Here is a 23,950-nt window from a genome sequence, read left to right on the forward strand (position 1 = left end):
CAGATGAAATTTGGAGACACTAGCAAAATGCATTAGATGTAATTAGGGTACAAAAATAATCTGCTGAACTTTTGCTCCTCTACATCTGTTTCTGCATTTCTGCATAACTATCATGTTAGTATTGGTACTGGTGGTCAACCAGTTAGCATATAGTTCAGTAGTTCGCATTCGAACAAAAAGTACCTAGTCTGGAGTAGGTACTTAAAAACCGTTCTGGAACTGCCTCCGAGCTACTATAGTTGGGCTGAGGTCCTGTGGTGTGAACATAATGAAAGTCCCCAGTTCTAGAAAAAGATTTTGGTTCTTGAAAAAACTTCCTTTGTTGTGAAAGTGCCTACAGCTCTAGAAAAAAATGAGATCACTCCATATATATATTTAAAAAATAAGCATGTCTAAATCCTGGTTCTGCTGGCAGAAGGCTACATGGCAGGCTGCTTCTAGGCTCAAAATTTCAAAGACAACAGTATATAAGAATGGCCCCAATTTCCATCCCTCTTCGTAACCCAGCTCCGGTCCCTGTCACTTTCTCTAATTCGGTCCCAATTTCTGTGCCTCAACGTAACCCGGTTCCAGTCCGTGTCACTTTCTCTAATTCGGCTCCAGTTCCTGTCCCTTTTCATAACCCAGCTCCAGTCTCTGTCACCTTTTCTAATTCAGCCCCAGTTTGGTAAAACAGAAGACACTGGGAATGACCAAAAACCAGCCAGGGCAGAAGTGACTTTCAAATGGCAGATATGACCATTTGTGTCAGGCCCCTAGAAGCAGGACTGAATTCCCATGAACTTAGGAAGAAGCTCTTCATTAACGAGAAACATGAACCAGGTTGTAGTTTGCAGAAAAATAGGTATTATTCACAGACAAACCCATAAATTGAGAAATAAAACAAAAAATTGTGCTGTGTGTGGTTGAAAAAACATTGCTAAAGTGCCTGAAAACACTGCTGTTGGCTGCCCTTCACATGGGCAAGACAAATGACTGAGCACCAACTAGGCTAGGAAATAGGTGCCCCTCTAGTGGATAAAATGTGATGTAGTGCTGTATTGGGTGTCCTTCCATTTATACGAATGTGGAGAATTGTTCTAATAGATGCTTAAAGTATGATGCAGTGCCATATAAGGTGCCCTTATAATTGGGTAAACTTGAGGTGCCTAATGGCACATTTTAAATCAATGTAGTTCGCTATGTGTTTTTAATCACAGAAATGTAGTTATACTCTTAGTATAGCTCACGTAATAAAATGACATTTAGCAGGGATGAAGACTATAGTGTACTAGTTGGGGTGTGCGTTTTAAAATTTTTGGCCCTACCCTTCAAACAGCCCCAAGTTCATCCTAGCTAGTAAAAAACTGAGCAGTGCAGAGTATATTTCAGGCCTATGGGCATGTCATGCCTGTAAAAGACCGAAAAACCTTGTGAATGGTTGCATGACAGATATTAATGAAACATTAAAAATCCTGTGAAAGCACAGTTACTTTCTTCTGCTACACACTTGGCCTCTGTGCTGTATTGCAATAAAACAAGTTAAAAGCAGTACTTTTCTAAGTAGCTATAGATGGGTATATCTATACCGCTTATCCTACTGGGTCGCAGGGGGTCCAGAGCCTATCCCGGAAGCAATGGGCATGAGGCAGGGAACAACCCAGGACGGGGGGCCAGCCCATCGCAGGGCGTGCACAATACTATTTACCCAAAAGAAAAAAAATCACTGAGGAGAAATAAATAGTTATTTGCAGAGTAGTGATTTCATTTTTTGCAAAAGTTATGCTGTAAACGTTTTTATTGCAGCTTTGCAGGATCACCTACCCCAACAGAATACATGCATATATCCCCATATATACATGATCTACGTGTATATTTGTACAAATGGCACATAGCCAAAGCTAACAATGTCCTTGCTGCACTCCAGTTTTTGTTAAGAAAGGTCAAGGCAACTGTAAATGAATTTGCTATGCAGTCAAACAAACAGTCCCATGTTGATTTGAATGCGATATTTGATTAACCATCGTTTTAATCTAAAGGACGTCCATTGGCAACATCTTCAATTAAAAAAGACGAAAAAACAAACAAAACGCCCTACAAAGACTGATATTCAACAGATGTTCTTGGACCAATTAATTGTAAACTGTTAAATTTATTTGAGAAAAGAACATTAAATGGTATGAAAACTTTTAAATGTAATCCGGGTAAATTGCATTTTACTGCCACAAGTTGTATCAAAACTTAGATGAACGAGGTTATACGACGCAAAACTGAAAGATTGAGTTCTGTAAGTATTATTTCGGTTTCTCCACAAGGGGGAGCTATTATTCCACCTGCCGTTAGGGTGCTGCATCTCCAGCTTGAAGAAAAATCACATTCATGTCTTAGAGGAAGTGTGTTGCACTGCGGGAAGCAATTTACACAATGCTGCAAGCTTGTTTTTATGGCTTGTTTTTATGTGATTAAAAAATTATAAATAATTTTTATACATCACTAAGTGTATAGCCTGCATACACTTATATTGTATAATTTGTAAGACATAGTTGTTTTATGTAAATGCATTTGCCAAAGCATTTTGTTAAGGAAATGTATCTCCACCATGATCTGACAGGATGAAGGAACAATCCGATAGGTTTCTTCTCTAAATTGCACACTGTTCTTATAACCTTTGACCCCTGAGAGAAATCATAGCAAGAGTCCGGAGTACACACATGATTGTGTTCAAGCATTAAATTGAGCTGTTCGCAGAAAATGCAGCCAGCTGTGGCGAGTAGCAGTACATTTAACATACCTATAAATAAAGCTGATAAATATTTTGTTAGTCCATGTTCATGGAAATATGTCGCCTTTCTGTGTTTGGTAACTGCATGTGCACCTACTGCATTAGCCATTTGCACTGGAGACGATGCATTGCTGTCATCCACGTCCTCCCACAGGGCATGGTGTGCTAAATGCACTTTGCAAGCAACTCCATGCATTACTGAGACAATGTTCACATGAAGCGCGTCCACAGTCTTTGTAGCCTTTTAAGGTACAAGTCACCTGTTGAGGAAATACAGAAGTAAGTATAAATGATACAGTGGTCTAACTGTTCTATTAGATGAACTTACCATATTTTCCAACATACAAATACTGATCCATCTTTCATAACCATTTAGCTGGGACTGGATGGCAGTGATTTCTGAGACTAACCCAGGAAATACAGGTTAAGAGGCAGGGGACCCCCAGAATGGGATGCCAGCCTGTTATGAGCACATGCTCCCAAACACATGATGCATTATTTAAACATTAAATATTAACAACAAAGCAAGTCTATATGGATAACTCTGAAACGTTTTAATATAACAGATTAAAGCTTAGATGTACAGCAACCTGTTGTCTGTGTCACTGTGGCACTCAGACGGCCGATGGAAGCTGCGGCCTAGCTCATCCAGTTTGCGCTCCATAGAGATGATGCGCTGCTCCAGTTCTCTGTATGAATTGTTCCAGTTGGCACTCAGGTCACACATAATCATCTGCATCTGCGCAGGTGAAAATGGGGGAAGGCCGACACTGGATCTTAGTGCCCGTGATTTGGTTCAACTTGGACCAATAAACCAATATAAAGGCACATTGCCGTGGTATAAAGAAACAGTATATTTGAAGAAACTGAAACCAATACATGCAAAAATCTTAGGCTCACAAAGAAAATTATGTTTAAAACAAAGTGTGTTTTAAAACCATTTCAAAACCTCTCTTAAAGTCTCCCCTAGTATTGGCAGTTTAATGAGGAATTCAGAGTCAGCCAGGGAACTCGGAGTCTAATGGGGGATCTGAGTGTAATGGGGGATTCAGAATCTAACAGGGAACTCAGGGGAACGAGGAAGTCTAACAGGGAATTCAGAGTAAAACGGGGAAATCAGAGTCTAACAGGGACTTCAGTCTAATAGTAAATTTTTACCTTGGGAAGGTCCACCATTTCATTAGCATTGTCCCTCAGTTTTCTCTGTTTCAGTCGTAAGTATCGAAATCTGTCAAGGAGGAAGTAAAGGAGGAAGTGGGCAAATATAATTCTTGAAATCTGTGAAGATACCATAAATCTGTGTGATACCACCAAAACAATAAAAGCCAAACTCTGAATCTAACTGTATATTTAACTATGAAGAAATTGCATTGGCATGCTGTAGCAAATCAAACAAACTCAGAGCATAAATAAATAAAACCTATAAACTTACCTTGGGGTCGCTATTTATGCAATAATAATTATTTAAAAACTTATTCCTACAATTATGAAACAATGTTATGTACATTTCAGTCCATTTATGGACAATTGTCCCCATCTGTTACTGGGGGCACTATCCTGGGGCACATTTAGCTATCGTCTCATTCCACCACAGTGTGCAATAGCCACTCCTGGGGCCATCTGCTAAAATACAATCCATTGCTTTCTATTCTAATTGCACATTATTCATTTGCACATACTTTATTTTTCTTTTCTTTAAATATTTATTTCTCGTATTACAATATTCTGTTTTTCAGGATATTTTATTACTGTGTACTTTTTAAATTGGATTGCACTATGCTTCTATCTTCTGCATGATGAGTGCTGTCATCACACCTTCTTGGTTTGGCACTATATGAATGCTCATCTGTGCACTGTCTGCCTGCTGCTGGACACACCAGAATTTTCCCCAGGAATCAATGTAGTCTGTCTTTATCATAATCTTTATCAAACTTGGAAATTTGTAGACAAACCATTCCTAATGGTTATGGCACAGGTAACAGGACGCTGTCCATGGAAAACTGGTTTGTGTAAATGAAGGTTGACTTTTATATCACCTGGCACTGGGCTAGACCCTCCTCCCTCCGAGTTCTCACTTGAGTTCACATCATCTTGAGTATTGTGTATTGTATATCGTGTATATTCACAGACACCGAGCTCCTGTAATGCCCAAGTGCAGGGTCCTGCTTCAATGTGATGCACGAGGTTTAACATGTTTAAACACCCCCCCCCCCCACTTCCTACCCTCATTTCCGCTGGAAAGGTAGAAGCAAGTACTGTAAACAGCAGTGTCATAAATCATCCTGTATCCCATGGGAAATAATCTGTGATTACTAATCTCTGTTACAGATGCTTGCCTGCCTGCCTGGGCTTTTGAGCCAACTTAGAAAAAAAATGCTACCTGCTCATTTTTTAAGGCAGGCAAGTTGTCAAATATTCAGCAGTAACCAAATTTTGCAGATTAAATCATACTTCATAGATTAAATACTTGTGTTTGGCCAGAGAAGCATGTTTATGGCAAAAGCTAAACTGAGAATGACAGTAATACATAAACAAAACAGCATATGATATATTATATAACATACATAATATATAATGCGGAGAGGAAGTTCACCTTTGCCTTAAACACTGCATGAATCAAAAACGTAATAAATACGAAATAAATATACACTGATGCAATATTAGTAAATTCATGTAAAATGTCTGAATTACTAATAAATACAAGGAGTCCCTCTTCTGGTTAGTGTTCATTAGGTATTATAAGAACCAAGGAGTGTTATAAAATGCATTATACCATAGCGTTGGTAAATACTGTTTTCTTATTGGTTCAGAGATGTCACGTGGGTGTTCATTTTTTTCATGTAACCTCACAGGTAGTTCCGGCAGCCTAATAACAGTTTAATATTAATGCGTTTTAATGTTTTATTAAACGTGTTAATATGAAAACCTGTGTGACTTTTTAACTCATAAATCAGTCATTATCAGCATAATTTTCCTTGGTTTCCAAACACACGCACCTGTTGACGGTTTCTATGGTAACTTGCTGCTTCCAGTGAATAGCCTAACAAGACATTCTTTCTTTACAGGGACTATGTTTTTAAGAGCACATTTGAACATTATTAAATGCAAATTGAAATAATTTCCCTTTGAAATATTAACCATAACTAATTTATTCTATTATTATGTTTTGTTTGTTAGCTGTGGTATAAAGAGGATAAACCACTTTGGTGTGTGGCTATATGAAAATAATCAACCCCAACTTGATTAACATAAGTTAGCTTGGATAGTATTACACCAAGTTGTTGTTCATTATTTTCATAACCGCACACCTCATCATGGTTTATCCCTTACGTTTCAGTGATGTCACTGAGCATACCTGTCAACTTGTAAATAACCTTTATTGACAGACTGGTTTAGTTTTAATATGTATTTTAATATGTAGAATATGTACTGGCACTAAGCATTGACCTTAACAACGGGCAGTTTTCAGTTAATCTGTTAACGGGGATCAACTGTAATTCCTGGAATTCTGAGCCTTAGGGGGAAGCTGTAGAAGTTCCCGGAGTCGGACTGCTGCACGGTAAGAACAGCGTCTCTGTGGGACTCACAATCGGATGGCCTCCAGCAGATGGCGCTGTTGCTGGCGGCGCTCGCCGCTAGCCTTCCTGCGGCTGTCAGCACGATGCAGCAGCCAGCACTCCCGCAGCACGTTGGCAGCCGCGTGTCGAATCTGCACAGAGAGCAGATTCAGCATCAGGGCCATCAATCACAATAAAGGTAAATATGAATGGAGTCGGGGATTCCGGCTCGTGTATGGAACGTTATGGGTCGAATTCCGAGGGATGTAGGCTGATCCCTGACTCAGCTCCCTCTGTAAAAATGTGTCCGTTAAAAATATCATTCATACTGGTGTAACAGTAAACCAGAATAATGAAATTATTCAGTTTGGAATGATTGTATATCATTTTCATTACAGGGGGTTGTATGTAATGTGAGATTTGTCTGTAATGTGAGATTTTGCACCATTTTATGCTCCTGCCTCTTTTGTTTTAGTTCTATTAATGTATCAGCCTAAATATCTGCTGCCCTCTGGAATCAAAGTTACTCTTAACGGTGTGAGTATGAGTGTTATGATGTGGCCCAAGGGAACCACCTCCAGATGTGTACTCTAATTCCCGTCAGTGTGAATCAGTGAGAGAGGTAGAGGGGCTGCAGCCCCCTTCCCCCATGAGGATGTGCCCAGTGGCAGGATGTGACCGAGCTCAGGGAGGAAATGCTGCATCATGACTGTCGCCCCCCGCAGGCATCAAAGAGACACGCGGCAGCAATAAAATGTGAGGACATATTTCTAAGATCTGTGCTATTGGTACTGCACCGCTCTGTCACATGGATTTGACTTGGGACGCCCTACAGAGAGCAGTGCATTTGTGGTTTTCGCCGGCACAGTGGGTCTGCTTGGCTGACTGGGCCATGCCCTCTGCTGCCGGGGTTCATCTCCACTCCATGTACACAGATTTTACACATTCACACATCTGAACCTCCCACTTTCCACGCCCCCCCACCCCCAAATCCAGGCCAAATTAAAAAAAAAAACAATGTAAACCATGTTGTCTTGAGTAGATTGAGAGTAGATTGCGAGAATTGGTTGGACTTATCTTTGACTTCTGTAGACTGACGTCGCGCTGCGTCAGCCCCTGAGCCATCACCTGCGCATCACAGGTGTCCTTATCTGCCCTACAATTGCTATTTCAGATCTCCAGTCACACCCTTATGGGATAGATAATACTCTTTTGCACTAGTGGGCTTTTTCCTGTATAACCTGGAACAACCCTCCCCTCATGTCTCTTTTCATAAATGGAAAATATGATGGCATCTTCCACATCGCACGTCTATTTCCATCCGTCTGCTCCTCTTTCCTCAAGATAAGCAAACAGATGGATCCTGTTCGAGAGCGCCCCCACCCCCTCTCCACTGACAACTGCACGGCAGGCCATGCGCACACACCACTGGCTCTGCTTTCCTGAAGCCAGTTCTTTCTGATATTGATGCGTTTCTTTTTTCCTGACATGGACACCATTGTTTCCCCTTTTCTATGCCCAAACCAGAGTTGCCCCCCCCCTTTTCCCACACCAGTCTGCCTTTTCAATGACCCTATTCTAAGAAAAAAAAAAGTATATTATAAAAAGACTCCTCACAGTCACATGAGTGCCATGTAACATTACAGCATACGCTTGCCCTCTTCCTTTCATTCACTAACAAGCGGCCTTTCTGTGGGGAGACACTTTACTTTAATGGCTGCATTCATGACAGCTGTAGTATTTCTGGGCTTTTGTCTGGGCTCATTAGCTGTTATCATTTTTATGACTGGGGCAGTGGTGGCCTAATGGTTAGGGAGGCACACTTGTGATTGAGAGGTTGCTAGTTCAAATCCCCAACCAGCAATGTACTACTGAGGTACCCAGATCAAGGTACTACTCCCAGAGCACTAAATTAGCTGCCCCCTGCTATGTCACATAAAATTAAATGTCACATCAAATGAAGAGGATGTATTTCATTGCTGTAAAATGTTAAAAACATGAGTTTTCCATTTCAAATGTGCTTTAAAAACACCTCTGAAGGATGAGTGAGATGCATCTTACCCGTTTGGAGATCTGAATATCCATCATAAAGTAATGCACATGCTTTTCGCCTTTGTTCAGCGCCAGCTTTTTGGTCATGACAGCCACCAGCATGGCAGTACAGGCCACTCCCTGAAGACAAATACACAGAACAACCCTTCAGTCAGAACAAGCACAGCACATTTTTTATTGGTACAAATTCACCTCTGATCACACTGGGAGGGTAACAACGCTCTAACATCTAATCTCTAAATTTCCAGCTACAATGACATCTCATAATATCCAACCATCCATTTTCTCAAACCACTTGTTCTATTCAAGGTCACAGGGCATCAGGAGTGTATCCCAGAGGCTACAGGTTCAAGGCAGGGAACAACCCAGGATGGGGAGCCAACCCATCACAGGGGACACTCACACACACACACACACACCTACAGGAAATCTTTTTGGACAGTGGGGGGAAACTGGAGTACCCATAGAAAACCCCACGATGACACAGGGTGAACATGGAGACTTGAACCCTGGTCCCAGTTGTGTGAAGAAACAGTGCAGATCACTGCGCCACCAGCCCACCCCTAATATCCCCTCAATCATTATTAAAATAATACAATTGATATGCAAATAGATATTTATACTTAATCCATTTTTGTTCATATTATCTCATATATAAATAATATTCTGATTTACACTTAATTCTTTTAAAATAGTAATGCATTGATTAAAAAGACACTGAAAAAAAGCCTCTGTATCTTTCACTTTCATTACCATTTTGATATGATGTAAAAAAATATTGTTTCTCGGTTGTTTTGTGGCTACCATGCGGGAATGTGCACAAACGGCGCCCACTAGCTGCCCATCAAGTCCACTGACTATTTTATAGTCTGGAATGACTTGCAGTTGTACAATTAATAATGCTGTATGATCAGTTATATTTGCCTTTTAAATGTATATATCATACAGCTGTTTCATGTGCTTACAATATGCTTCTCTTTTTCTCAAGCAGTCTCACCCTGTATAATCTTAGTATTTCCTTCCCAAAAGTAGAACAACAGATGAAATGCTGATACTGAGCAAGAACTCAAACTCTAGTAGTTATGTGAAAAAACACACGTTACAATGCAGCCAGAATTTCATAAACATCAATGACCTCAATGAATCATACATTTTTTCGAACTACAGTGGTACCTCAGTATACGTCCGCTTTGGAATAAGTCCAATTTGGTATACGTCCTGTTTGGACGCGAAAAATTTGTTTGGTATACGACCTTTGTTTGGAGTACGACTCGGGTGCTAGAACTTGTATGGGTCAAAATGAGTCACGACACCGCGCGCCACCCTTGTTTACCTCTCGAGTCAACGCCACGACTGCCCATGAGCGTCAGTATGCCAGTAGCTACCATTCAGTGAACAACCCCTGCTATAACTCTCTTTTCATTTATTTCATCTAATTGCTTTTGTATTTATGTATTTTAGTATTAAGCAGTGTTTCAATTATTTTATACAACCCCATCAATGTCTAATAATCCAATAACAATAAGATTTTTTTTCATGGGATCGGATTAATCATTTTCCTTTTATTTCTTATGGGAAAAATTCTTTGGTATATGTCCTGTTTGGTATAAGTTCAAGGATCTGGAACGGGTTAAGGACATATACCGAGGAACCACTATATATATTTTTTGTGAGACATCCTGAACAGGCCTATTTACGGCCAGTTCCTTATTCAGAAATTGATGAAGTAGTTCATTAAGCTCATATTCTATTTCATATAAAGCAACTTTGGTTTGCTTAAACACAAATGTACTGTCTTCTGCATACATGGGAGAGATTGGTGCAATACCTCTAACACTATGCTGGTTACTTGACTCCCCTCCAATACTTACACTGGGGGCCAAAATTGTGGAAACATATTCAATTTTTAGAGACTGCAAAACTTCATTCAACTGTTGTTCTAGTTACTTTAATAGTCCAATGTATGATATTTGTAACATTCTTTGATTGTTTATAAACATTACCACCAATATTCATACTTTTTAAATGTCAAAAATGCTAGGTGTTTTCACAATTTTGGCGACTAGTGTATGCAGTCGGAACACATAGCAGTTCATATAAATGAACTAAATGATCTAATTCATAGAATATCCATCCATCTATCCATCATCCATCTGTCCATCCATCCATCCATTTTTTATAACTGCTTATCCAGTACAGGGTCATGGAGAGACTGAAACCCATTCCAGGAAGCACATGGCACAAAGCAATGGATATCCCTCCCTCCCTCCCTCCCTACTTCCACCGATCCATCCATCCATCTATCCATCCATCCCCTTCCCTTTAGACTTATCCAATTCACTGTCACAGTAATCCAGGAGGCTAACCAGGGCCCTAAGTGTGTCTTTGTTTTCTGTGTATGGCTCCGCATTGGATTGCCATCTGGCCTAAAACGTAACCTGCTTGATGCTTGTACTTCCTGGATAAGAAAATTATTATTTCATAAATTATGGTGAAACTGAATAAGCAGCACCAACATTTGTTTTCAGGAAACTCAAGCACTGAGCCAATAGTTTATCAGAGATGTTGGATTCCCACTAAACCCACATACAGTATTTTCACATCCATTCTTAATAGTATAAGAAAGATGTGAAAATAGTAATATTATCACGGAGAGAAAATGGTTGAATTTGTTGTGCTGAGACCACAGTCTGCTTCATTCTGAATCCAAGTTTATAACAATATGAGTGGCATGCAGAGGAACTAAACTGGGAGATTACCTGCACTCCTTTTTTGCTTGAATGAGCAAAAGAGAAAAAGAGAAAGAATAAGGTGTGATTAACAACTAGCTAAAATGGCGTCCATTCTCCCCAGCCCCGATCAGACCTGCTCCCTTCTTTTTCTAGTTTTTATTTCCACAATTCAATTAAATTATTTCCATTTCAATGGTTAAATTGTTACTGGAAAAACTCCCTGTATGTCACAGGAAACGGTGAAAGACACATTTGGAATCACAGATGGCATCTCAGCACCAAAACCGGAAGGAAATATTTCACTATTCATAGTCCCCCAGTCACACATGACGAAGGACACAAAATGTTGATCGGACTGTAGTATTATAAATAAAGCTGGCCAAATCATGCAGGAAATCATGCATAATTTGCTGGGGTACAGATGCTATAACAGGAAGTGAGATTTAATTGCTAACTAGAAAACTCAAAAATCTGTGACGGTGAGCAGATTCTGTGGGAAATAGGGGCTTTTCATGGCACAGGTTGGCACATCCTCATTTTGATGCAGTGCCAAGTGCCATAAAGCTCCTAAAAATGGAGATGGTGGAAAGTTTTCTCTTAAAAAAAGCGGGAAAGCTTATAAAAACAAGGAGTGAAAGTGGAGTGTAGGCGTATTTTCCACTGTGTCACTAAGGTATCTCTGCCCAGCTTTCTCCCTTTGTGATATTGTGACTTGCACAGGTTATCAGTTGTAATCAGAAGCTGACAGGCCAGAGGTGATGCTGGGATCTAGCCAACAAAATGCTAATAAGCACCTAAATTTCTCCCCCCCTCACACCCACTCCAAAAACAATCCCTAATATTGCCCCCCACAAGTTGGGGTATATTTATCAGCTGCCTGGAACTTTCCCTTATCTCCACAAGCAGCCTGTAAAGTGATAATGACCTTTCAGAGCCAAACAGCCTAATGTTACATGGCACCTCCCTTCTTTGTGTGCTCTTTATTTTGGAGGTCTTGACAAAGGGCAGGTGGAGTTCAGTGGTTATTAAAATTAAGTACTGCATCCTAAAACACGTCAGGAGCAATTACTCAACATAATTACTTTCTCTGTGCTATTTTCTACTTTCTTTTGGGAAATGTTGGTTAAAATATTTTCTTTTTTATTTAATTAGTTTTTTCCTTATAATAAATGGAATAAATTCCATGAGATAAATCCCGTAAGTTCTGCTTCAGACTCTATGCAGGCATTTGGCTTGACTAAAACACTTTTTGAAAAGGCTTTATCCATTCATATTCGATAACCACTTTTCATACCGATCCGCTGCAGTTGTTAAGACCAGCGTCTAAGTATTTCCCAACCCAGTCCTCGGGGAACCCCAGTCAGTCCATGTTTTTGCTCCCTCCCTGCTCCCAGCCAATCAGGAACACCGAATACTTGGTACAGGTGTGCTGGGAGCTGAAAGGAAGCAAACACAGTGGAGCAAACACAGTCATCCTCATCATCATCACCATTATGATCATCACTGTCATCACCATCAATATCATCATCGTCATCATCACTATTGTCATCATCACATCAACATCATCATCATCATTGCTATCATCACCACCATGTCACAACCCTCTGCTCCCAGACATCATCATTATCTTCATCCTCATCATCATTATCGTCATCATCATCATCAATATCATCAACATCATTATCAACATCGTCGTCATCACCATCATCACCATCACTACTGTCATCTCACCATCATCATCATCGTCATCATCATCATCATCCCAGACATAATGATTATTCATTCTCATCATTATCATCACCCAGTTACACACATCATCATCATTATGACGATCATCGCCACCAAACCAGCCAATTACCATGACTCCGGCGAAAAGGCACACCATTTTCCCACAGGTGGTCTGTGGGGAAACATCTCCGTACCCCACGGTGAGGAACGTGATAGCGATGAGCCAGAGGGCAGTGTCCATGCTGCCAGTGGGCGCCTGGATCTGCCTGGGGGGGGGGGGGGGTGACAGATGGGATTAACTTACTGAGTGACCCCTCCTTGTACCTGCAAGTATTACCCATACTAGTATAATAAGGCTATAGCAGGATCTTGGAGATAAGAACAATGAGTCTTTAAAGTTGTATTAAAAACATAAATAACAGGGGCATGAAGTATAAAGAAACCAGAAGTCGCTGAGTGGGATATTTTTTTGAGTTATGTCTTTGATGGTGCTTATCTTCCATCAGTTATGGATTTACACCTTAATCCCAATTCCCAGCTAGATCTCATCTGACCACAGCCACTCCCCTCCCCCGATTCATCTACCTCTTCATATATATTCATGGGTAATTATGTACTGCTGTTTATCGATAATGTTTCTGAATCAACAGCATTAGTCAACTGCATTCTTCACAACTGAATCACATATTTCCCAAAAACTGCCTAAAATGAACTTTCACAATGCTTTGTGACTTGTGCTATAACAAATTAGATTTGTAAATTCTTACAAGAAACTTAAACCTCTGGCATTTACATATTAAACTTGGTTAAAAATACATGGATATGCCAAACGGACATAGGAAATAACAGACAGTTGACCCACACTGCACAGCTGCTGGTTCATACATGGAATTCAATGAATACAACAGAGAACTGAAATATTTCAATGAGGAGGCCTCATTGGCTTACATTTTTTTAGACAAATAATACTGAACTTGACTTCTGCTTGTACCTCTCGCAAAGTGTGAGCAGCCAGGACGCCGTCAGCCAGAAAAACAGGATGAAAAAGAGCAGCGTTCGCCCTGGGTATTTGTTCATGAGCACCTTGAGTACAAAGCGGAAGGTGAAGTTGATGTTGTTCAGCGAGCCGATGCTCCTGTAGGAGGCGCTTAAGAGCACCTTGCTGTGCAGCAGGATGGCCCTGTGCACCAGGTACAGCCGTAGGAACATCAGGGATGACATCAGCACCTCTGAGTCCAACAGAGCTCCTTTGTGCTGTGCTGAAGAGCAAAGACGAGAGGAGAAGTTGCTGCTTGTCCCTTGATGACTTCCTCCATTCTCATCGATGGCTTTCATGGAGGCATCCACGCTGGACAGCCAGTAGGTGGCAACAGGGTGGATAGCACATACCACCAGCTCCAAGGAGATGCCCAGCACTCGCTGAGTCGTCATGGCGATTCGCCAGTCCACCTGGTTGTGGTCAATCGTAAATAGCTGCAGGAGATCAGGGAAGCAGAGATCAGGGATCAGTCATGCAGCTCTTGGCAGGATGGTGAGGAAAGTTCTCCAGTGTTCGATGCAATTTTTATTTTCACAGCCCACCACAGATACAAATTATATTGAAAACAGACTCGTAAATTTGAAAACAGGCTATTAAAAACATTATTAAACATTAAGAAAATTTAATTATATGAACCTTGACCAGAGAACTTCCTTATTTCATGGTCTTCATAAATCATGAACATTTTCAGTTTCTATATGTGTACATTTCTGAAAAATCACATGATACTACAGTTGAGACTGTTATCAACAGCAAAATTGGACTGGGGTGAAGGGTGCTGCACATATATAGATTCTGAGTAATGGGGTTCATGGGACGAAGTGGGACAGGGTTTCAGCCGGAGAATGTCACACCCCAGGGACAGTGGCGATAAATTTTGTCTGGGGGAGGGGGGACACAATAAGATTTGTTGAACAGTGGGAGGTGGACTGGTATAATTTGTCCAGCCCACAAACAGGACAGCCCACTAAGAATTCCTCAGATTCTACCGAATAGCCATTCTGAAATGATTCATTTTATGAAAAATTGCACTGGGGCATTTCTTATAGGAAGCAAGAAAACTACAGTGTACCATGTTTAAATTTAGGGAATTTAAATTTAAGGAACTGTAGCAGCTTGGATCGAAAACTGGTTAACAGACAGGAAGCAGCGGGTTGTTATTAGAGGCACAATGTCACAGTGGGCCTGCGTTCACAGTGGGGAATCGCAGGGTTCAATTTTAAGACCACTATTGTGTCTAATTTATATTCATTACATTAATACCAATATATACAGTAAACTGGTTGCAGATGACACCAAGATGGGTGGTGTAGCAGATACTGAACTAGCAGTACAGAGGCTACAACGGGATCTTGATTTAATTAGCGACTCGGCTGAAACTTTGAAGATGAAATTTAATGTAGATAAATCTAAAGTAATCCATGCAGGAAGCAGAAATATAAAGTACAGATATTTTACGAGTTCCACTAAAATAAAGGTAGCTGATTATGAGAAAGACCTTGGTGTGTATGCTGATGCTTCTATGTCCTACTCTAGTCAGTGTGGGGAAGCAATAAAAAAGGCCAATAGAATGTTGGGTTACATCTCTAAGTGTGTGGAGTTTAAGTCAAGGGAGGTGATGCTACGATTATATAATTCCTTGGTAAGACACCACCTAGAATTTTGTGTGCAGGTTTGGCCACCATACCTTAAAAAGGACATTATTGCATTTACTGTACACGGCATGTGCTAATGCTGCAACCGCCCTATTTGAAGCATTTGCCCTGGCTAACCAGTCAGAACTGATGTCCTTAATTTTATATTCTAATTCATCTACTTGTATGCTAGACCCTATCCCAACAAAATTATTCAAAGAGATGATCCCGTTAAATCTAGACAAGACTGAGGTTCTTCTTACTGCCACCAGAAGTAAACTATCTGACATCACAGTCAATCTGGATGGACTATCTATTACACCAAGTACTGTTGTTAAAAACCTTGGTGTTATTCTAGATTCTGATCTTTTGTGTGATGTACATGATGAACATTAGCCATACTGGCTGCCAGTTAGATTTCGTGTTGACTACAAAATACTGCTCTTAACCTATAAAGCTTTAAATGGTCTTGCACCGCAGTCTGTGAGTGTCCTCATTTGCAACTGTATTCCTAATTGTATGCTTCAATCGCAAGATGCAGGTCTTCTATCCATACCCAGAATAAAGAACGTTACCTTTGGGGGAAGAGCATTTGTTCATAAAACACCACAGCTATGGAATAAACTTCCTATTAGTGTGTCAGACCTCAGACACAATCTCTGCTTTTAAGTCAAGGCTTAAGACATACCTCTTTAGCCAGTTTTTTGGACAGTGTAATCCCCTTTTCTAAGGTGAATGGGAAATCTGGAAGTTCATGATCATTTGAGATTAAAGGTGAAAGGAGGGATTGGTGCTGTCGTCCTGCCACTCTCGTCGATCACATAAGCTGTTGATGGTAGTTTGGCTTGACGCCAAAACCCCTGAAAACCCTCATGTCTGTGCTTCCTTCCAGGTCTTTCTTTTAGCCAGGCTGTCATAGTTACTTTAGTACTGCCAGAGGTTAGGTGTAGGGCAGTAACTCTTCTCCATCTTCTCTTTTCCAAGCTGATGCCAAGCTGACACTACACCGCTTAACCCCTCACCTGGACTCCTTGTAGATAACCATATGAAACCAACTGGGACTTTTAAAACTATATGGACTAAAATTAATGTCATTGTAAATACAGTTTCATGCTCCCCGGTCGCCCAGAGGAGGATGGGGTCCCCTTGGAGTCTAGGTTCCTCTCAAGGTTTCTTCCTCCTAGAGGGAATTTTTCCTTGACACTGTCGCCTCAAGCTTGCTTGGTGGGGTTCGGGCCAGTTATATGTGAAGTGCTTTGTGACAATGACTGTTATTAAATAAAATTGAATTGAATTGCTGCCTTGGAAAGGGTTCAATGTAGGGCTACAATAATGATTTCTTATCTTAGAGGAATGTCTTATGAGTAGAGGTTAGCTAACCTGAATCTGTTGGGTTTCAAGCAAAGGACACTAAGGGGGGACATGATCCAGTTATATAAGGTTCTAACAGGACTAGATGCTGTTCAGCCAAATGGCTATTTCAGTAATAGTTTAAATACTAGAACTCATGGCCATAGGTGGAAATCAGAGGGAGAACATTTTAAAATGGATCTGAGAAAGCACTTATTTACGCAGCGTGTAATTAGAGTATGGAATAGTCTTCCTGTAAGTGTAGTGCAAGCTAAAACTCTGGGTTCCTTTAAGTCAGAGCTAGATAATATTTGAACAACTCTGAGCTATTAGTTAAGTTCTCCCCAAACGAGCTTGATGGGCCGAATGGCCTGCTCTCGTTTGTAAATTTCTTATGTTCTTATGAATGGCAAATGAAACCATCTCAGGAACTATTAAACGAGAACCGAGAATTTATGCCTCTGAAACCTGAGGAAAGAAAAGTTTTTATCATCACAATATCAGGACCAAGATGGCGGTGCATGCATGTGCGGCAGCTCCTAGCTCTCTGGTTTGGTGTCAGTCCTAGTATTGTTGTGCATTTAGTATAAAATAACAATAAAGCTACTATTTTATTCACCTGCTTTACATATTTGGGTATTTTTTTTAACAATATCACATACCTAGGTCATAATTTCATTATTTTCCTTACAATTTTATCATCTATAATCTTGCATGTCCCCTTGCCCATTTTTTTTTTAGTTGGTTTTAAAACCAAGATAAATCCATCTAGGCTGGTGATCTTGCATGAAGAGCTTCAGAAGCAGGGAGGGGGCCCAGTGTCACAGCAGATGGGACAATGGCAGCCTCTGTTCTGAGGAAGATGAAACTCAAGAGGTATGTGACAACCGTGCCTTACGACACTGGGAGGTTAAGTTTATGGCACTTATCTAAACAGACAGAACACACTGTGAATTCTTCCTTTTGGCTCATCGGATTGTGACTCGGGGAGTGTACTTGCTAACTTAAGAGGAAAAAATGAGGACGTTTCTTCTTCAGAACTCAGGTTGTGTCCAAACATGACAAACCTGCTAGCTCCAGCATGGTACTTAATTCTTTGCAGAACCCTTCTTCGTTCTGCCCCCTTCAACGCTTAACCGATTCTGTGGCCTCCTGAACCTCGCAGCAGCGTCCCACTCACAGCTACAGCCGCAGTCTCCCACGCGGAACAGCGGCGACCATTTCAGCAATTGCGGCAATGGCTGCTACCTACCCAAGAGCCACGTTTCAGGAGTCTCCATTTTTTTTTTAATTTACTATGAAGGTGATTTATAGCTACTTTTATGGTGTGACCCGTAGAATATTACATGCCACAAGGTCCTACTTAGGAGCAAATAATTATACAAGATCCATTTCAGAGCTTAGCCTTCTCTACATTAGAATTAGCGTAGCGATGTCCAAGGCTAAAGGGGATGGGGGGTCAGGTGTCTTCATATTCTCACCGAATATGCAGGCCTAGAACGTGGTAAGATCACACATCACATGTCTTTGTGTGTCCTTGTGCTTCGAGTGCAAACCCACCTCAGATGTGCGAGACTCATGACCAAAGGAATCACCCTTCCTTTTGCTTGAACTGCTATCATGGAATCCCAAGGACAACGGCGAAGCCTTTTAAGGTGGAGTGTCCCCAGACATTTGACCAGCTACAAATAAATCTATGGAGACTCACCCTGATGTCCTTAATGTGGAAGGCCACAATGAGAATCAGCAGGCAGCCGGTGGACAAGCTGATCAAGCCGTTGATGATAAAGGCATAGATTGAGGTCTGTACAGGAAACCAAGAAAACAACAAAACAAAGGGAGAAAAAGTATTAAAATATTCTGACAAGTTTTAATTCGGTTATGATTCTCCCTTGTGTGCGCTGAAATGCCAAACAGGCAAACTGCACTTCATTGACACCTTTAACTAGAATAAATGACCGAATAGGTAAACAGTGACCTGCAGGCTTACGAAGCCGCGGAGTATGAGCATGTGGCCTTGGGTCACCCAAAAAAATGAAAAAGAAAGAGACTCCCGGTACACCAAACTCTTCATAAATCATTTATACAGAATTATATCACAAGAGTATACAGTAGACAGGCATTTATATTAACTAAATAATAGCTAAATATAAGGCATTTTATTTTTCATATGGATTAATGCAGTCATTAATTTTGATAGATAATATGTAGTATATTTACAATTCAATACCATTCAAAAAACTACAAATACAAACTTTAATTTTTTATACGTTTATCTGCACATAGCTATTCTACTAAATTTAGCATAGATCACCATGTTTATCCACATGTATATTTCAAAATTCTTGAATGAAAAGCACGTGGTATATAACTCAAGGAAAGCATTATGCATATGGTTTTTATGAAGATGTGAGTAACAAACAGGAATGCCAGGGGTAATTTGTATTCTTGGTCCATGCAAATGAATACACTGACAAAGCTACAACTCATAGTAAATATTAACTTGGTGGGATGAAGAGGTTATGCATTTTAAATGAAGTGGGGCAAAGGGTAGATGATCACCAATTTAAGCTACATTTTATGAGTAACATTTCTCTGTATGTTAAACATAACAGCTATCTGCAAGTCTATAGGCAGAGGAAGATCTACAGAGGAAGATCCAGAAATACACTGAAAGTAGTGTGGATAGAAAAAAACAACATGGCTCTTTTTTACCCAAATGCCTGGTGTCTGTTTGTGCCACTGATGTTACAGCAGGGCCTGTTCAACAGGGGACAAACTAATGTCTGTTTTTTGCACTTCACTGTTTCAAGAAATAATTGGTAAGCGTCAGACACAACTTTAGGGGGAATTTTAACACAGTGAAGTTCAGCTTTTCTGGTATTATGTGACGTATCTTGGCAACATATAGCATTTTCCACAATTTTACTATTAGTATTTGCATCATGGCTATTTTTATCCAACGGTAATTAACCTTCACATAAGTGTAATGCTAATTTGAAACTACGTTATATCACACTGGCTGTACACCACATTGATTCCTTTTGTATTCCGTGTTGTCCTTCCTTTCCTTTCCGATATACTGTTTGTCTGAAACTGGCCTTAACTTGTTACACCTGTGTGACACCAAATCTGTTTACCCAGGCTTATCAAGTAGGAGCATGACAGTCCTGTCAACTCCTCTGCACTACCCAAAAGCAGAAATGCTCATTCCTTCTCAGTGCCTCCGCTGAAGTGAAAATTTGGTCAAATGTCAGACGGAAGGGCATTTTTTTAGATGTTTTTTTCCATTACTTAGGTGATACGTTAGGCTGGCTAACCTGAATGCCCCTAGACATTACTAATATGCATTTAGTAATAATTAAACTATGCTGGAATCCCTGTGATAATAAATGTAACATCACAGAACAACTACCATATTGTTTTTTTTTTTTCCCGAAAGGCTCAACACGCTGAAGTGTTATCAGAAAACTATAGAAACACATCCTCTTGGCAAGCTGTTACTTCTGACATGCTGCAAGCCAGGAAACTGGTGTAGATTACTCGATAGTGACAAAAATAACCCTGATCTCCATCTATATATATTTCAGCAGATTAAAACTTACATACTATCACAGGACAGTGCCGTCGGGCAAGTAAAACTAGCCTATATCTCTGGAAATGAGCAGAGAACCCCGTTTAACTGATCCGGATACAAATTAACACAGACATCGTTTTTGGGGGTAAGTGAACTCTCACACCACGGAGACACAGCACTTTTACATCATTAGAGGTCAAGACGTTAATGCCTCATTCAAAACAAACAGCACTTATACACCAAATGGTGTGGAAAGATACAATATGACCTTGGGCATTCCACCTAGGAAGAATAATAAAGTGTGGAAAAACAGCCTTAAAGAGCCCATTTCCATCATGACCTGCCATTTAAAGAATGGCTTTTCCAGGAGAATGTTACGCTTAGATACACTGGCATGCTGCTGCCCAGTTCGCAGAGTGATCACCTATTAGCAAGCAAAATAAAGTCAGCGAATTGCTAGGATAATATATAAACACTTCATAAAATGTCATCACTTTTTAAATGAAGCTATGGAGGATATCACTTGTATATTTTACAGCAAGTACATGTGAAACTGCGGCATGCAGAGAATGTGACTTGGTGTTTCCTTTGCTATGAGGAAGTTTTAAATTACACTTGGGTTAAGGGGTCACTTAAGCACAGGAGCGTCACTGGGGATTTATGAAAATGGGGCTTTTACTAAGGGGGTCTGATTTTAATGAAAATGAATGAGAACATGCTATTTAAACTGTTGAGTGTACATTTACTGGGGTGGGGGTCCTGCATAAGCATGTTACAGACACACAAAGATACACAACCTTTACGAAAGATGTATTATTAAGATATCAGCGTTACGTGGGAATATAAAGAATTTACTGAACTGGTGGTACCCCTAGTACTTGTATCATTCATTTCTTAGCATGTCATTGTGTTTTCGCTGTAATTGGTTTGATTTTTATGCATTGTTTTGGATTTTGCTATCCCTCTGTGTACCACAGGACTACACTACATTTTATAAGACATTTTCATTACCATATAATCAATGATACTTTTTGAAACTTTTACATCTAAACGATTTTTATCCAACGGTTTGCAGCCTACGTATTTCTTTTCTAATGAGACTTGCCTATTAGCTTTAAATCTTGAAAGGTTCCAATTTAATGGGGAAAGGGAAAATAACAGGGCCACGCGACTGTTATAAATGGTAGGCCTGTTTACTGGTTTGGGGAATTCTTTGTGCCTGTTATCTGACGAATTGCTGGCTGAGTTGATGTGCATGTCTGACAGATGAAAAATGCTGATCGGTGAGGATGTTGGGAGATTACTTAGCATTACAACGCAGAGATAACGCTGTGCAACTGAGAACAGTGTATGTCCAAGAAGCAATTGCATTTTTAATACAGAATTAGCTTGTTCTCTAAATTTACGGATACATTATCTTAACTCCCATAAGCTGCACTGCCAGAAATCTGTCATAAATGATGTCTGGCTCACATTCTATGCTGTGACTTCAGTCAATGGGCGTTAATATTACCGATCAGGCTGCTAACGCGACATATCAACATACGTTACCACGAAAGTTACTCTATTTTATTATTTGATCAATAATAAAATGAATATTATGAATCTAAAATAATTAACATAGCGCACTATAAGCATGCGCATTTTTGAATTTATAAGGAGCACCGGCTTCTTCTGGTTTAGTTTTCAGTCTAAGAGCTCAAAGACAGTTAAAATACAATTACGTTATGCGAAGTGTAGGATGTCCAGACCTTACACCATGTGCTTCTTGGTACACATAGAGATATGAATCTGTCAGCACATTAAAATTAGTCTTTTTACTCTGATACTATATCTAACATGATACACTATAATTAGGACTGGAAATTAAGCACGCTTACTTAATTTACTATATGTTAAGTAATTGGGACGAAGGTTGAGTAAACCCCTGAATATAATAATATATAATAAAATACTTCATAAAATACTTCACATCATTACTGCTTTGTAAATACTATCAGAAGTATGCCGATAACCAGCGTTTCTTCTCCGTCCAGTCACGCAAACTTGTAAGCAGCAGCAGCAGGTGGAAACCGAGCACAAGTTCTGAGAAGATAAGCTGTTACACTCAGTAAATAGGCCTAATCGTGGAGCTGTAATAAAGCCTTTGCTGAAATGATAGGGCTTTTTGTCTGACCGGTTAGATTGCATTATTTCGATATTTCGAAGCTTCTAAAATTGCAGGCTTACACTTTAGTTGTTTGTGAAGGTCTATCAATTTAAATTGTCTTAATTTGAGTAAGCGTTTAAGATGTTCACCTACCGGTCGGTATATGACAGGGCAAAGCTCGGCGTGCAGTATCATAAGCAGGATTCCCAGGATCGCAGTGCTCAGTGCCCATGCACATAGACGCTTTTTGTCCTCCAGTAAAAACTTTCTGTCCCGTAGTCTGTACAAATTATCTCCTTCAATGGGAGTTATTCTCTTTCCTGGTTGAGACAAGGGCACTCTAATCTCCGTCATATCGCCACCGTTACTATTAAGCAGCCCATCGTAATTTTTGTTGTCCTGTTTATAGTCAGCGTACAGGTTGCGGGCCGTCATCTCCATAGCGCGTCCACATCGGCTTCTCCTTCCACCTTTCGATTCTTCTTTTTCTTCGCCGTCGTCTTCTGCTGCTTCGTCCTCTCCTTGTCCGCCCTCCCCTCCAACCGAACTCTCCCCCCGGTTGAGGGTAGGCATAGCACGATAAGCGACTCTCTACCACACCTTCTTCTCCTCTCCGCAGGTCACCAAAGAGCTGAGTTTGGAGAAAGACCGAGCGCTTGCCTGCAGACCCGGAGTCGGCGTTTTAAGAGCGCGCACATCTGGCACAGCTGTGCGGCTCCACTCATTTGCATAGATGGCACATGGGAGAGAGCGCCTATCTGCCGCCTCTTCTTACTTCTCTTTGCACGGATACTCACAGAAAGATATTGTTCTGCATGAAATGGTAGCAGAGCGTTTTCCTTTTATGTGTTCACCAACTCTTTCTACACCAGTGACAGTAGATGGTTTGAATTGATGTGTTATGTGTAAATGATCCCCCAAACACACACGCACAATTGATATTTTAAATCAAATTAACACTTTTTGTAGTGCATATTAATTTTTATCGCTGTCGGTGTTTGTTAATTTCCCTTTCTATCACTTGGACTATCTACATCGCGATATTTTTAAAACACATAGAAATGCTATTCTCAGTCTCCCTTTAATTTGGTTGAGTCTTATGTGCAAATAGAATAAGGCGACAAATTACTTCTTCCTATGGGTTTAAGAAATTAGGGGACTTGTACCCCCAATATTTCATTATTTAATTTTGGATTAAAATGGCAAATCACACCCCCCCCCCCCCAATAAATAAACCTTCGTATTTAAATTAATAAGTTGGGTCCCTCTCATACGCCGTTGCATTGTGTTTTTTTTTTATTGTCAGAATTATTACAGTTAATTTGAATATCTATCAGTTCTTGGTATCGTCACAAACTACCAGTTTGTCGG

General features: G+C 40.3%; 1 protein-coding gene across 2 annotated transcripts; it reads right to left on the minus strand.

Annotated features, from left to right (window-relative positions):
• Nucleotides 1-1,759: 1,759 nt before the first annotated feature.
• On the minus strand, nucleotides 1,760-23,286 carry kcnn4 (potassium intermediate/small conductance calcium-activated channel, subfamily N, member 4). Of its 2 annotated transcripts, none has more exons than XM_049026010.1 (9): nucleotides 22,733-23,286; nucleotides 18,562-18,657; nucleotides 13,822-14,303; nucleotides 12,985-13,096; nucleotides 8,380-8,490; nucleotides 6,349-6,470; nucleotides 3,920-3,989; nucleotides 3,352-3,500; nucleotides 1,760-3,021 (listed from the first exon to the last, which is right to left on the minus strand). In XM_049026010.1, exons 1-9 carry the CDS (start codon nucleotides 23,150-23,152, stop codon nucleotides 3,018-3,020), a joined length of 1,566 nt encoding a protein of 521 aa, XP_048881967.1. In that variant the 5' UTR covers nucleotides 23,153-23,286; the 3' UTR covers nucleotides 1,760-3,017. The 2 variants fall into 2 exon arrangements, with proteins under 2 accessions (XP_048881967.1, XP_048881966.1); XM_049026009.1 differs by having other exon boundaries at nucleotides 12,961-13,096.
• Nucleotides 23,287-23,950: the final 664 nt, after the last annotated feature.

This window comes from Brienomyrus brachyistius, chromosome 9 (genome assembly GCF_023856365.1).
Source record: "Brienomyrus brachyistius isolate T26 chromosome 9, BBRACH_0.4, whole genome shotgun sequence".
Taxonomy (NCBI): Eukaryota; Metazoa; Chordata; class Actinopteri; order Osteoglossiformes; family Mormyridae; genus Brienomyrus; species Brienomyrus brachyistius.

Excerpts from the sequence above, each read along its gene's own strand:
- kcnn4 (XM_049026009.1), bottom strand. The coding sequence starts at position 23,152 with ATGCCTACCCTCAACCGGGGGGAGAGTTCGGTTGGAGGGGAGGGCGGA. Across the intron at positions 18,658-22,732 it reads GCCCTGTCATATACCGACCG|ACCTCAATCTATGCCTTTAT; the intron begins GTAGGTGAACAT and ends TTTCCTGTACAG. Across the intron at positions 3,501-3,919 it reads AAATGGTGGACCTTCCCAAG|ATGCAGATGATTATGTGTGA; the intron begins GTAAAAATTTAC and ends TCACCTGCGCAG.